Below are 14885 nucleotides of genomic sequence, written 5' to 3'. Positions count from 1 at the left end.
CATCATTAAAAGAAAGAGACAAACGCCGCTGATTACCGCTTCATATCTAAACGGATCACTTACAGAAGCGCGATACCAGGGGAGTGGTTGCAGGGAGGGGGAGTTTCATTAAATTTTTAGGGAAGAAGACAATTCGTTGTACCGTTCTCGACTCTTAATACTTTCTAAATTCAGTTTCTTTTGACGTTCATTCAATTATTAGAGAAAAAAAGACAATTCGTTGTACCGTTCTCGACTCTAAATCATTGTCTAAATTCAGTTTCTTTCAGGTTTGATTAAATTATAAGAGAAAGAAGACGATTCGTTGTACCATTCTCGACTCTTAATCCTTGTCTGAATTCAGTTTTCCCCCTCCCTCGCGAAGCGTGGATGCTTTGACGATTCATTAAATTTTAGAGAAAGAAGACGATTCGTTGTACCGTTCTCGACTTTAAATCCTTGTCTGAATCAGTTCCCTTCCCGCCCCCCTCCCCGCGAAGCGGGGGGAGCTTTAACGTTTAATTTTGTTTTGGCCGGCGTTTTTTTTTGTTTGGGGGGGGGGGGGCGACCGCCCCTATCGCCCCTGGCTACGCGCCTATGCGTTTTGCAGTAAAGAATACAAACGACTTAATAAGTATATGTGTGTCTCTTTGTACTTGAAGAACGGGATCTTTGATGCTAATGTGAAAGAAGTTGCTGAAGAAGTTTTTACAATAAACCCAGAACTATGAGGAAATTGAAGATGAAGACGTTGGCTTACTGTTTGAGATCCTGCAGCTTATAAGGGACCTGAATCCTGATGCAAATGTGAGTTAATGGGTCATTTCCCTTCCTCTCACGTATTATCTCATAGAAACAAATCATTTTATCTAAAGAAGGAGAATGATCATGTTCAAACACATCTGTATTGCATAGTGTGGGGAGAGAAAGTCTAAATATTATTATCGAAAATCATGCAATGAAAGATGAATGATAAATGTTATGGTATACTTATATTAGTATTAGTAGAGTCGCAATGGCTCAGTGCATGGTAAAACAGTGGTTTCTTAACCGGGAGGTCCGGGATTCGAAACCCAGATGATGTGCTAGTGCCCATTGATTGATGGGGCTTTTACACTCCGGGGCCCGTAGGACGAATAAAAACAGACATTTTGAGATTTTTTGGCCGGTGGCCGGGACTCCCTTACAGTTTCTAAGGGACCGAAACATTTTCACCAACCATACGGTGCTGAGTTGGCAAATCCCATTTCTCCCGGAGTTTTCATCTGACTGTTAGGCAGTAGAAAGCCCGTTAAGGACCTGTGGGGCACCATATGGGTCCCCCCGCTCCCCGCTTATTCAGCGGCTGGCATGAGTCGATGCGAAATTTTCGGCCTGATTTAACAATATCAACCCCCCCCCCCCATTGGTATTTTACGTGTATAAACCCCCCCCCCCCCCCTAAAAAAATAAAAAAATAAACCCCAAAAAAACCTTTTTTTTTTTTTTTTTTTTTTTTGTAATAATAAAAAAAAAAAAAAAAAAATCCCATGGCTGACCTAAAAAAAAAATGGCTGACCAAAAAAAAAAAAGAGTCCTCTTACCACCACCAACCCCCCCCCCCCCTCCCCCCGCTTATTCAGCGGCTGGCTGAGTCGATGCGAAATATTCGGCCTGATTTAAAAATGTCCCCCCCCCCCCCCCCCCCCCTTGAAAAAATCCTGCGTACGCGCCTGGCCGGCACCCTTACGGTCGCCTTGCGTTTTCACTCGACCAAGTTTAACCAGGAAGCTCCCGGACGCCGCAGAATATGTGATGACACATGCCGTAGAAATGAATATCGGAATGGTCCTGGACGGTCTCTAAAATCCACGGCAATCCGCCGGGTAGGAAATATCGTACGGGGCACGTCGTATATGTGACCTAGGCATAAGGCATTATTAAATTATCATTATGCCTAGGTCACATATACACCGGGCGCAGTACGATTTTCACTACCCGGCGACTTGCCGTGGATTTTATAGACCGTACGGGACCCTTCCGATGTTCACTTCGGTCGGGTTCCGGCCAAGTGCCAGAAGGTAGGCTTACGGGCTCCGTCCGGTAAACAGGTGCACTACATGGCTCCCGGTGCCCGGTCAGGGTCTTCAAGGCGCCCGACTGGGTGCCGTGCGGTGCACTAAACTATGTGTGTTCAGTCGCTGCGCATCCATTGAGAATTGACAGAAAAAGAAGTCCGGGTACCGTTCGGAGCCCGCACGGTACCCGTACGATGCCCCACGTACCCTCTACGGGCTCTTTACGGCCTAACGGTCAGATGAAAACGCCGGAACAATTGGGAGCAGCCAACTCAACGCCACGGCTCCCGTACGGCTCGTGAAAAATGTCCCGGCACCCGTAGGAACTGTACGGGAGCCGACCGGGAACGAAAGTTCCCAATATGTCTGTTTTTACTCGCCGTTAGAGCCCCCAAGTGTATAATTATGTGAAAGCTCCATTACCAAGACCCTGGTTGCGTACTTATAATCGTACAGATCTTTTATAGCAGTCAGGTAAAAAAAACAATATATCAAACATAATTTATAGTAAAGGGTCTGAAATAAGAACGGTTACGTACGGTTTGTGATGTTTTGACGTGTCTCGTTTGTAATGAATGCAGAAAGTCTAATCTCTTTTGTTGTGTAATGACATTTACCTTGTCTTTCATAGGTAACCGGTCTTATAGTTGGAATAGTAAACAATGTGATGTTTGTCGACGAGGATGTGCTAGCCTCTGCCCAAGAAAATGGAAATATACTGCCCTCATCGTCCAGGTCTTGGAATCTCAGTTGAATACCGTCGACGTTGGTAACAGCATGCTTGACGCACCTTACCCCCAAATAGCAGTTCAGGTAAACTAGACCTCAACTCTCACAATTTGTTACATTCTTTCTGCCCACATTTACTTCTATAAATTGTGTAGATACATATATAACAGTTCAGATAAACTAGACCTTAATGCCTAGGTCAAATTTCCCGCCGCGGCCGTGCAGTCTAAAATATCTACGGCCAAACGCAATTATAGAAAAACGCGAGGCGTATGGTAGCCTTGCGTTTTTATATACTCCATTGGAGAAGCTGTTAGCATCAGTCTGGTCGCACGGTCAGGCGCGGATCCAGGATTTCTTAGGGGGGGGGGGGGGGCCCAAATTTGAAATTATGCGAGCCAAATATTGGTACGTAATGGTGACCAACAGTGACGTAATGCGGAGGGGGGGGGGGTTCGGTGCAGGGAGGGGCGAGTTTACCCCACCCTCCTCCACGAAACGCGGAAGCTTTGACGTTTCATTAAATTATTAGAGAAAGAAGACGATTCGTTGTACCGTTCTCGACTCAAAATCTTCGTCTGAATTGAGTTTTGCCCCTCCTGCGCGAAGCGCGAAAAATGTTACGATCTATTAAATTATTAGAGAAAGAAGACGATTCGTTGTAGAGTTCTCGACTCTTAATCCTTGTCTAAATTCCGCCCCCCTCCTGCGCGAAGCGCGGAAGCTTTGACGTTTCATTCAACTATTAAAGAAAGAAGACGATTCGTTGTACCGTTCTCGACTCTTAATCCTCGTCTGAATTTAGTTTTTCCCCTTCCGCGCGAATGTTACGTTTTATTAAATTATTAGAGAAAGAAGACGATTCATTGAAGAGTTCTCGACTCTTAATCCTTGTCTAAATTCAGCCCCCCTCCCCCTCCTGCGCGAAGCGCTGAAGCTTTGAAGTTTCATTAAACTGTTAAAGAAAGAAGACGATGCGTTGTACCGTTCTCGACTCTTAATCCTCGTCTGAATTTAGTTTTTCCCTCACGCGCGAAGCGCGGAAGCTTTTACGTTTCATTAAATCATTAGAAAAAGAAGACGAATCGTTGTACCGTTCTCCACTCTTAATCCTTGACTAAATTCAGGCCCCCTCCCCCTCCCGTTTTTCCCCTTCCGCGCGAAATTTTACGATTTATTAAATTATTAGAGAAAGAAGACGATTCGTTGTAGAGTTCTCGACTCTTAATCCTTGTCTAAATTCAGCCCCCCTCCTGCGCGAAGCGCGGAAGCTTTGACGTTTCATTAAACTATTAAAGAAAGAATACGATTCGTTGTAGAGTTCTCGACTCTTAATCCTCGTTTGAATTTAGGTCCCCCCCCCCCCCTCCCGCGCGAAGCGCGGAAGCTTTTAAGTTTCATAAGATTATGAGAGAAAGAAGACGATTCGTTGTAGAGACCGCCCCCCCCCCTGGCTACGCGCCTGCGGTCAGATAAACACATTTTGATAACTTGTCCGGCCCCGGAAGCTCAGGGGTTTTAGGCGTTTAATTAAGGTCAGATGATCATTTCTTTTAATACCTATTATTTTGGGACACTGGCAGGTCACTATTTGGCGTGTGGTCCAGGGGGCGGATCCCCCAAAAGAGGGGTTTTAGGCATTAAATTACCGTCAGATGAGCATCTAAGGGCCCGCCGTAGCGCCCTAGGTGGAATCCAGGGGGCAGAGCCCCTGGAAGCTGAGGGGTTTTAGGCATTTAATCACGGTCAGATGAGCATATTTTGATGCATCATTTTTTAACACTGGCAGTTAACTATTCTTTCTTTCTTGCTCTCATTCTATTTTTTTTCTCTTTAATATACTTTTTCAAATAAAGTGGGGGGGGGGGGGGGGGGCTCGAGGCTCCCGATCCCTGCCGTACCTCGGGCCCTGACATGTAGGAATCTCAAGAATCATATTTCGTGCCTGGCTGTAAATTCAGGAATTTGTCATTTTCCAACAAACACATATACAAACGTATAATTTACTAAAAAATGAGGACAAATCTCGGAAATTATGTCATTTCAGCATTATTTGTAATCCACCGTTGTAGAATTAGAAATAAACCACGTTTGAATTTGATTTCCCCAAAGCCCCCCCCCCTATTAGTACGCCAGTATCTCCTCTTTTCCTTTATTTCTTTCCTTTTCTTCCTTCTCTCCTATTTTTTTAATTGGTGGGGGGGGGGGGGGATGTCAACAGCCTGGGAGGCAAGGCCCTTTCGGTCCCCCCCGATTTCCTTTTCCCCCTTTCCTTTTCTTCTTCTTCTTTCTTTCCCTTCTTTTCCTTTCTTCTCTCTCTCTCTCTTTTTTTTTTTTGGCGGGGGGGGGGGGGGCAAGGCCCGCTCGGCCCCCCCCCCCTGGATCCGCGCCTGCGCACGGTCGCCGTATGGCCCCCTTTTGGCCGGCTTGCGGGTACCTTAGTATTTTTCAAAAAGCTACGGCCACCGCAGGGAAGCGCTAAGACAACCGTGCGTCATCATTTTAAAGGCCGTACGGTAGTCGCAGATTTTCTGTCTCCACAAATTCAAAATACGCCGTGCGGCTACCCTAACATAATGTGACCGCTACCGTATGTAAACGGCAAATGTGACCTAGGCATAACTCTCAAAAACAGGGGCGGCGATTTCTTTTCATGACGGAGGGGGGGGGGGGGTGGTGAAATGCGAGGGACGATGGAGCAGTGGCGTAATGAGCAAAAACGTTGGGGGGGCAGAAAAATGCGTAAATTGGCGTGGGGTCCAGGGGAAAACCCACGCGGGGGTAAAGGGGCGGGCCCCGTCAAACTCAGGAGTTTTAGACATTTCATTAAGGTTAGTTAGATGAGCATCAAGGGGGCGGAGCCCCCGGGAGCTCAGGGGTTTTAGGCATTAAATTAAGGTCAGATGAGCAACCAGGGGCCCGTCTTAGGGCATTTGATGGGGTCCATGAGGCAGTACCCCGGAACCTCAGGGGAAAATGCCATTTCAGCCACATTTGTAAATCAATGGTATATAAACAACGTATCTTTTTCACACTTCACTTTTCTCGGTATTTACTTGTACATTTCGAAGGATATTATGCAAGGGGGCGTATGTTGAGATCTTAAAGTGTAACATGGTCTTAAAGTGTAACACGTTACCTAAGCTTCTGAAAAAATATGCATTTGTCTAAACGCTGCATGCACTCTTGGGCCCTCCAGAGCCTAAAAGTGTGTTGCAGTCTTTAGTCAGTATTTGCTATACATTTTTTGGGCACTATTTCAAATTTGAGTGGGTGGGGGGGGGGGGGGCGTGTCCCCCGTCCACCCAGGATCGCTGCCCCTGCTCACAAATGTGTACCTTAAAATTTTATGCCCACGTATACAGATGTGTAAAAGTTTGTAGATGCATGCATTTAAGTACACAGTGAAACATGAGTTGTGCAATTATCTTCCTTCTCTAATCAGACGTGCTCAGTTTGAGTGCTTTAAATGAATGACATGTTGACTGGGTTGCGGGAGGCGCGCTTGCGGATTTGAATTTCTATATTGTTTGTTTAAAAAAAAGGCAAGAAACACCTCCAAAACGTATTTTATTTCAAAACGCGTGAATGTGTGTGTATATTATGATTTTGTGAACATATGGTGTATTGTTCTTAATATGTACTCAATGTTTAAAGCAACAATATGGAGTATTGTGATAATTGCATAATCATAACTGCATACATTTACCTGTAGGTGCTTGATGTACCTTTGGACACTGCTGGAGACGGCATAGTGGTCACCATGTTAAGTATGGACACCGGTTCCTTGATCAACAGTGACATCATGGTAGAAACACACCAAGATACACCTACTGATTCTGTCCCAAGAGACACCTTTGCCAGGGTTGTTGTACCCATCGAGGTAGCCCAAGTTTTCACTACTCCAGAGGTCACGGAAGGCCCATCAAGTTCTAACAACGCTACCAGTGGAGATAACCTCGGCACAACTACCGTTTCAGGAGTGTCCAGTGGTCCTGGGGAAACGATGGGTGTAAGCGCTATTGAGTGTCTCAGGGTTGCTTTCGTTGTGTATGCCAATGATGCCATGTTTCCTTCACCGAGCCTTGCTCTACTCAACCGGGAGATTGATACACCAGTGGTATCCTTAACAATCGGAGGGCAGAAGATAGAGAATCTCATGGAGCGTGTCAATATCACTTTCTATAGATTCAAGGTAAGCATGGTATGAGGTGCACTGAAGAGTTGTTTGACAAATGCTCCGGTAACAAATGCTCTGATGTCAATATCCCATTATTAACAAAATGTGTAACTTTGGTCTTGGACCAAAGACTGTACCTTTAACTCTAGCCCTAACACTAAACATAACCTAAGAATCACTTGGAAACCTAATCACACCACTATAATTATGCGTATAATTCCCACGAAACACACCCGGAAGGGGCAGTAGTAATAACAACACTGACTGGTGTTTTAATGAATCAAGAGTCAATCAGTTACTTATCTTTTTCAAGGGTTTCTAACTATGATAGAATTTCAACAACTTTAAAGAAGGAAATGAAAGGAAAAATGTTTTTATGAGATAAATATTCAAAAGCATAGGGCACTATTTATCATGGATCAAACACTATTTTCTATGCGGATCGCTATACAATTGTGACGCCATTAATTTCCTGCAATTAGCACTGTTGTTTTACACTACACTAGCCGATGTTATGATAAAACCCAGATGCTTAGTATAAGACGGGCCTATACATTGATTATACTTGTACTATACATGTCGTAAACAGACAAGTGCTAATTTCTTGTGCCAGTGGTTGTGGGCCGCATGTCTCTAACATCTTACATATATATTTGTTTAAATAATTTTCTGATTTCAGCCTGACTCTCGCGATCCTACTTGTAACTTCTGGGAGTTTAATCTCGGTAAATGGTCCATGGAGGGATGTCAACTGTTACCTGATAACGCCACCAATAGTTTCAGTGATGAATACTACACATGTGCCTGCGACCACCTGACCAACTTCGCTGTTTTAGTGGTACGTGATTCCTTCCACACGTTTAAAATATCGATTTGTTTTCTTCTCCTGAAACTGTATGAGAAGTGTATTAACGTATTACGTAGCCACATTAAACTTAACAACTAAGTAAACATGAGACTGATGTTAAATATATAGGATCCTTCATGAACTCAAGAGGTTTATCAGCAAAAGCTACAAGTCCTTTTTTTGATGATTCACTTTATTGGTCATTCATCTTAATCGTTTTGCAAAATGATAAACAAAGATTTGTTCATTTTGAAAAGATATACGGTTAATCGTAAGAAAGGCAGAGCAATGCACGATTAGCTTACCTCCCATGAGGTCCTGGACTGGGGATATGGATATTGTTAATTCTGTGTTCTTGAACGGACAGCTAGTAATTCGGTTTTAAGGACAAGGGATGAAGGTAGAATAGGTCGGTCGCTCCCAATATGTATCAGTGTCTCAGCCAGGCAACCATGTACTCGGGACGGCCAGATATCACCATTGATTTCGCCTTTATCTAGAGGCCTCTAGTATCCTCAAGGCTTGATTCACGTGAGTTCGGTTTAAAGGTTTGAAAATTAATTGGTTTAAAGGTTAGACAGGTTGGATTTAATCAAGAGACATGGGTAGTAAACGAATTAAATACTTTAGTGACAGGTATATTGATCGCCCGAAGTTCTAAAGTTAATCACATTTCATGAAAGAAGGGATTGTTATCATCACAATTAGGATAGATAGAAATGAATGGCGTGACGCGCTTTAAAAACCAATAACAGATTTCACCTGTTACCTTTAAACCTGTTATCAATGAGTGAAATTCATATTGTATACAGATTTATTGATTCTTTACTGTATTAAATCTTATTTCATTGCTCCTGCACGCGTTTTACGCTGAAGGACATATATGCAGAGGACGAACCTCCGAAACCTGTACTCCGTTTATTGAGTATCATTGGGTGTGCTATATCATGTGTGTGTCTGGTCGTCGCTATCGCGTCGTATCTAAGTGTCAAGTAAGTCAAAATTTTGCGGTTGTTGTTTTCTACCAACCCTCCCCCATCCCCCAAGACAATTATATGACAAGATATAATCAGTATAAATCAATGAATTTATACAGAAACAACTGTATTCAATCATGATAATGTACAAAAGCGATTGAAAATGGAAGAGTTGATAGTGAATTATAAAGGCCTATACCTATATATATATTTTTTGTGGGGAGGGGGGGGGGGGGGGGGGGAGGGGCGGGGGTTCTATTTCATGCAAACTTTTGCCAGTCTGCTTCTGCTGTACCTCTCTAAAACTTTGGAATAGCCTACCATGAGACGAAAGAAAATCACCGACTGTGGCTGTCTGCAAAGTTTGTTGAAAACACACATGTTCTAAAAGGGGTTCGGATAAGTTTTGGTTGTGTGTCGCTTTAAGATTTTTTTTCTCACCACAGTGCGAGACAGTATATCGAATTAGCCGCGCTGTAAATCTTTCGTATTATTGATGTTAAAATCAACGAATGGCTGTTTTTTGTATCATGAACAGTGTCTTGAGAGTTTTCATTTGGGGATGAAATAGATGGGGACAAATTATGTCGTATACAGTTTCAATGCACGGAAACTGCCCTTTTTAGTACAATCAGATCAAAGAATTTTCGTTTTTTTCTAGGAAGCAAAAACAACAACTAGCCAGACAAAACGTACATACGATAATATCTTTCATCAACAGGAAGATACGAAGATCTCAGACTCACAAGATTTTCATCTGTCTTTGCACCACCCTGCTCTGTTTGTACACCGTCTCCCTCGCCATCATCGCTCTCGACACGGAGTTCCATCATGCCGAGGTCGAGTGGATACCCTGTACCGTCCTGGCGGCACTCGTCCACTACTTCGTGCTCTCTTCGCTTACGTGGATGGGCATCGAGGGCTTTAATACTTATCTGGTCATCGTAAAAGTGTTTAATACTTACATCCCGAAGTTTATGATCAAAGCTTCGATTGTAGGATGGGGTAAGAACTATTGATTTTTCTTGATAATACAACAAAATAATACACCTCTAGTGCGTACTAATACAAAATAATAATTACAAGAGATGACGCTGAGGATCACCAAAGACTTTTCAGACAGACATGGCTTGTTTTTACACTTGATTTCTATATTCACTATTGTGATATTTGTCTTGTTAAAGGAGGATAGCCACGTCATCCCAACTCACCACACCCTTACAATGGCACCGTCCGCTGGTATTACTCTCAGAGGTGTTTCCCCGTTTACCTAATTTAGCTAATAAAAATGTTGCCTTTGATCTAGACTGTCTCGCCTTAATGTTGTGCAATGGTCTGAACCCTCGCTCCCTCCATACATATCATATGACTTGAGTTGTGGATAATTATCAGACGTAGATGACTCTAAATTCTACACTCTCCCTGCACCACCTCCCCTCACCACCTCCCCTAAACCCACCCCAGCTTCTCCACTTCCTGAATGATCAGGACCACATAGTGTGAAGCGGAAAACGCTTTGGGCAACTTTCAGTCTTTGTTTATTATTTGCTTATTTATTTATTTGTTTGATTATTAAATTATTTTCTATTTCTTTTTTTAATTACTCTTGTATCTTTTTTTTAAAACTTTGTTCTAAAAATTAATCATATAGTTTTGTATTATTTACTCCAAGGTGTATAGAGAAATAGAGCTAGTATAACGGGACATTGTCTTATTTTCAAAATATTCTTTTGAAACTTAGGTATCCCGGCTGTGATTGTTGCCGCAACTGGGGGAATCACTAGGAACTATTATGCTGTCGAAGATTAGTAAGTTGAGCCATATTTGTTCATGAGGAATCTTGCGAAAAATATGGTAATTGATGAAAAATTATTTCCTGTTTATCTATGTATCGAAGTTGGAACAGAATACTCCTACTATTTTGTATCAGAAGAATGGCTCTAATACAGCTCTGGAATAGAGGAAACAACAACATTGCTTGTTGTGCTTGACAATCATGACTAGGGTACTGATTAAATATACTAATGCGTGGTCAACCTTGTTTTCTAGAGTCTTCTCCAAGCAATGTTACCTTTTCTCTTTATCTCAATCCACAGTTGTTACATCCGGAAGTGGCCCCTCATTGGTGGTCTCCTGGTCCCAATGGCTATCATCCTCATCATCAATATCACTGTGTTCATCCTGGCAATGTGTCGTCTGGAAAATTCTGCACGAATGGCAGGACGTGTGAAGAAGGACTGCAAGACCGAACGACAAGAGACCCTGGAGCGGATCCAGAATGGCATCGCCATGTTGCTCCTGCTTGGCTTCACCTGGACTACTGGATACCTGACCCTGATCAACGTGGACTTCACTGAACTCCTCTTCATCATCTTCAACTCACTCCAAGGCTTCTTCATCTTCGTCCTCTATTGTCTTCGAAAGGAGACCATCAGGAAGCATTGGCGCCGTTGTATTTGCTGTGCACTGTTGCGGGAAGGTGGCAGCGCTGAGTCCCAAGGAAGTTCCGGACGAACACCACGATCTACGAGTGGGACTGGAGGCTCCCAACCTATGTTTGAATCTTCGTCTGCCATACCCCATACCAATCCATCTTTTGAATACGCAAATTAGATACAAAACATGATTAACATGCGAACGATGTATCTCTAGTGACTAATTGCTAGAAAATGATAGTAGACACGAGCATAAAGACTTTGATTTTAATAATCAGGGCAACTTTTATACCCTAATGCATTGCCTATTGAAATTATGTTAGGATTACGTAATATGGCACAGTCGTGTTCCTACATTTTAATATGTAACGCTCAAGTCTATTGCAATTGCCTGAAGTTGATTTTTTTTTGGAAAGTCTTTGCGATCATGCTGCACATAAGTGAAATACTCAGAAATTTTATTAAAACGCTTCGTAACTTGTTATTGCTGTTGGTGGTAGGGACTATCTGACTTAAAAAAAATGATTATGTGTAAATGAACAGAGGTTGATACACAATCATGAATGATGTGAGTGTGGGGTATTTGTTTGAATAATAAATTGGGGCTTGGTGACACATTTTGTATAAACGTAAATACATTAACGCGAAAGGGTTGTAGAGGGGTAGTATGTTTGTTTGTTTGTTTGCTTTATTGTTACACATTTCACGTAACAAGGTTGTCTCATGCATACAACGATGATAGACATGTAACATAGATAAATGATGAAGTGAAATTATTAAGCAGCACAGCTCTTAAACTATAAGTTCCCGAATTAATTAAATACAAAATACTGATTTCAGATTTCAGATTTCGATAGCAAAAAATAAAGACGAAATTATCCACTCGTCGACGAAGTCAGAGGGGATATAGTAATGCTGCCGTCCGTCCTTCCTTCCTTCCTTCCTTCCGTGCGTAACAAATTTGGTTTCTGATCGATAACTTCAGTAATGTTTGACGGAAATTAATGAAATTTGATATGACGGTACATGGTATCAAAACTCAGCCTAAGTTCGATTTCGGAGTATGTAGGTCACAGGTCATAGCTCATTTAATATGTGAAAAATACACATCTGGTTTCCGATCGATAACTTTAGTAATGTTTGACGGATTTTAATGAAATTTGATATGAAGGTACATGGAATCAAAACACAGCCTAAGTTTGATTTCGGAGTATGTAGATCAAAGGTCATAGCTCATCTAATATGCAAATCTGGTTTCCGATCGATAGTTTTAGTAATGTTTGACGGATTTTAATGAAATTTGATATGAAGGTACATGGAATCAAAACACAGCCTAAGTTTAATTTCTGAGTATGTAGGTCAAAGATGAAAGGTCATAGCTCATTAAATATGCAAAAGCACCTAACTATATATGTTAAAATGTAATTAACTTCCTTGCCTAGTAATATAATAGTATAGTCCAATGGAGGTAACTTGTTTTGACGTATATATGCCATTTGTACCATGCGAGGGGAAGCTACGCTTTGCGTTGACTTGTTATAGTTCGAGTCACTGACATATTTGCATTATGAATAACATGTACACAAGTTTTGCGGTCACAAATGAAATTACTTGATGCTGCAATAGGAATTTAGTTTAGATGAGAAGAAATGTCAAATATGACTTTTGTGCCTATTAAATTTATGTTGTTATTAGGAATAAGAGATTTAAAAGTCGAACGGATATTTTTTGTTGGTACATTCTTTCATTTTGAAGCAATTCAAAACTTTGCTGAAAACATGAAAAGATGGAAAAGGTTTATTTCGTCAAATTTTTGTTTCACATATCATTTTCCTCAGAAAACTTGTCATAGAGGCAGTAGTCATATTAACTTTCCTTTTCAATATGCATGAGCTAGTTTCCGCTGATGCACATTCCAAATCCCCTTGTACGCCCCAAATACTGTTTGTTTCTATTTTTTTTGTTGCTCTATTTTTTGATAAATGTTTTCAGTTATTGTAAATTGTAATTGTAAAGCGTATTGAGAGAGCTTTCTGTCCTGAAATACGCCTTTTTAAAAGTAGAAAACCGACATAATCATTTATTATAATTATTATTTTTACCCTTATTGTTATTGTTAAATTTCTTATTTATTATGTATTCATCATTTTTATCATTAATACTAATAATGGTATTTTCATTATCGTCTTTATCATTATTATATGTTTTCTTCAATTATTACTTTTTTACTTAATGCTATTATTCTATTGGATATTTCGGCTTTCTAGACTAAGAATAGATTAAATATCCCCTAGCTATGTCGAGTGATTTGTTGAGTATAGAAGTTCCTGTACCAGCCTACAGGCACATTGCTGTAAATAAAATAAATATAATTATTTTGTCTTGTTACCATTAAATTTCGTATGATATACAGAGTCTATAATTTTTCCGTCTTTATAGCAGTTCAGTAAATTTAGATACCTTGTAGTGCTTAATCATTATACCATGGATGATTAGACGTATAGTACTAGTACAATAAGATAAAGATAGAGGTAATTTGTATAAAACTGTAAAACCCATCGAGACGATGGTGGATACGTGTTCATGAAAGTTATGTAATCATTTTTTATGTATGCACTGGCGTCAAATTTTATGATAAACAGGCGGCTAGTATTATTTTCAAAGGGGCACAACAAAAGTAAATATAATGTACTTTTACGCTCTGGAACTTTCATGGGCCATCCTGTCAAATATTTAATGTGTTTTATATGCTTTTTCACTTTCTGTACTAATGTATTTTGATATGTTTAGCTTGGCAAATAAAATAAAATCAACTCATATCAACCTCAATCACCCCCCCCCCCAGTTGGCAGGGATTATTCTAACATGCGCACAATGGGACGTAAGCCTCCATGTATCAAAGATCTAACATATTTGGGGGTAAATTTGTTCAAGTGCTATCCGAAATGGCTTATCATAATTAAACCGTTTTCGTAATATAACTCAATCTAATGCAAACATCTTTGTAATTTGTGTCGATACGAAATATTTCTTTAATCTGATACTAACAATTTTATTTCAATAATTAGGATATAAACTACATGTACATACATTAGTTGTTGCCATGCAGAAATAAACATGTTGGCTTGCCCTACCCAACAACACGTAATATGCATTTTGCATTATGATTATTGAAGTACAATTATTAATTAGGGTAAGCTTATTCATTATATAAAGGTTGTTTATAATAAGTCGTCTGTATTTACCATCTTTCAGTTTCCCCTTGATCTTATCTCTTGCCTCTCCCATTGTCGCTGAATGTACTTCTTAATAGTTTTAACATGGGTATGTTTAAACAAATTGTATTTAATTCTCAATACAGAGTAATTATGCCTATTTGACACTATTACGCGCTGAAATGTGAGCAAAAACGTCTTGAATCATCTTTGTCTCTGGCTTCTAGTTTTATATTTCCCTTTTTTCCCCTAATGAAAATCCTTTTGCATACTATTATTCAATTTCTTTTCAAGCATGATTCCGGATTTACTCTCTTTTGGGGGATGCAATGACCCATAAAGCGCACATGCCACATGAAGAGATCTCATTGTTGATGCCCAAACTAACACTTTGATGAATGCTAACGCCTCAACACAAACTCACCCTCCCCTTACTAAATTAAGCACAACGTTCATTTCACGTTTC

At 40.8% G+C, this 14885-nt stretch overlaps 1 protein-coding gene across 1 annotated transcript; it reads left to right on the top strand.

Annotated features, from left to right (window-relative positions):
- Positions 1-6484: 6484 nt before the first annotated feature.
- On the top strand, positions 6485-12187 carry LOC588933 (adhesion G-protein coupled receptor G2-like). Its single transcript, XM_030984798.1, has 6 exons — positions 6485-6960; positions 7625-7783; positions 8669-8784; positions 9491-9774; positions 10511-10577; positions 10866-12187. Exons 1-6 carry the CDS (start codon positions 6529-6531, stop codon positions 11380-11382), a joined length of 1575 nt encoding a protein of 524 aa, XP_030840658.1. The 5' UTR covers positions 6485-6528; the 3' UTR covers positions 11383-12187.
- The last annotated feature ends 2698 nt before the right edge of the window (positions 12188-14885 follow it).

Source organism: Strongylocentrotus purpuratus, unplaced genomic scaffold (assembly GCF_000002235.5).
Source record: "Strongylocentrotus purpuratus isolate Spur 01 unplaced genomic scaffold, Spur_5.0 spur5_scaffold_14, whole genome shotgun sequence".
NCBI lineage: Eukaryota > Metazoa > Echinodermata > Echinoidea > Camarodonta > Strongylocentrotidae > Strongylocentrotus > Strongylocentrotus purpuratus.
This window is presented reverse-complemented; position numbering and strand designations above follow the sequence as displayed.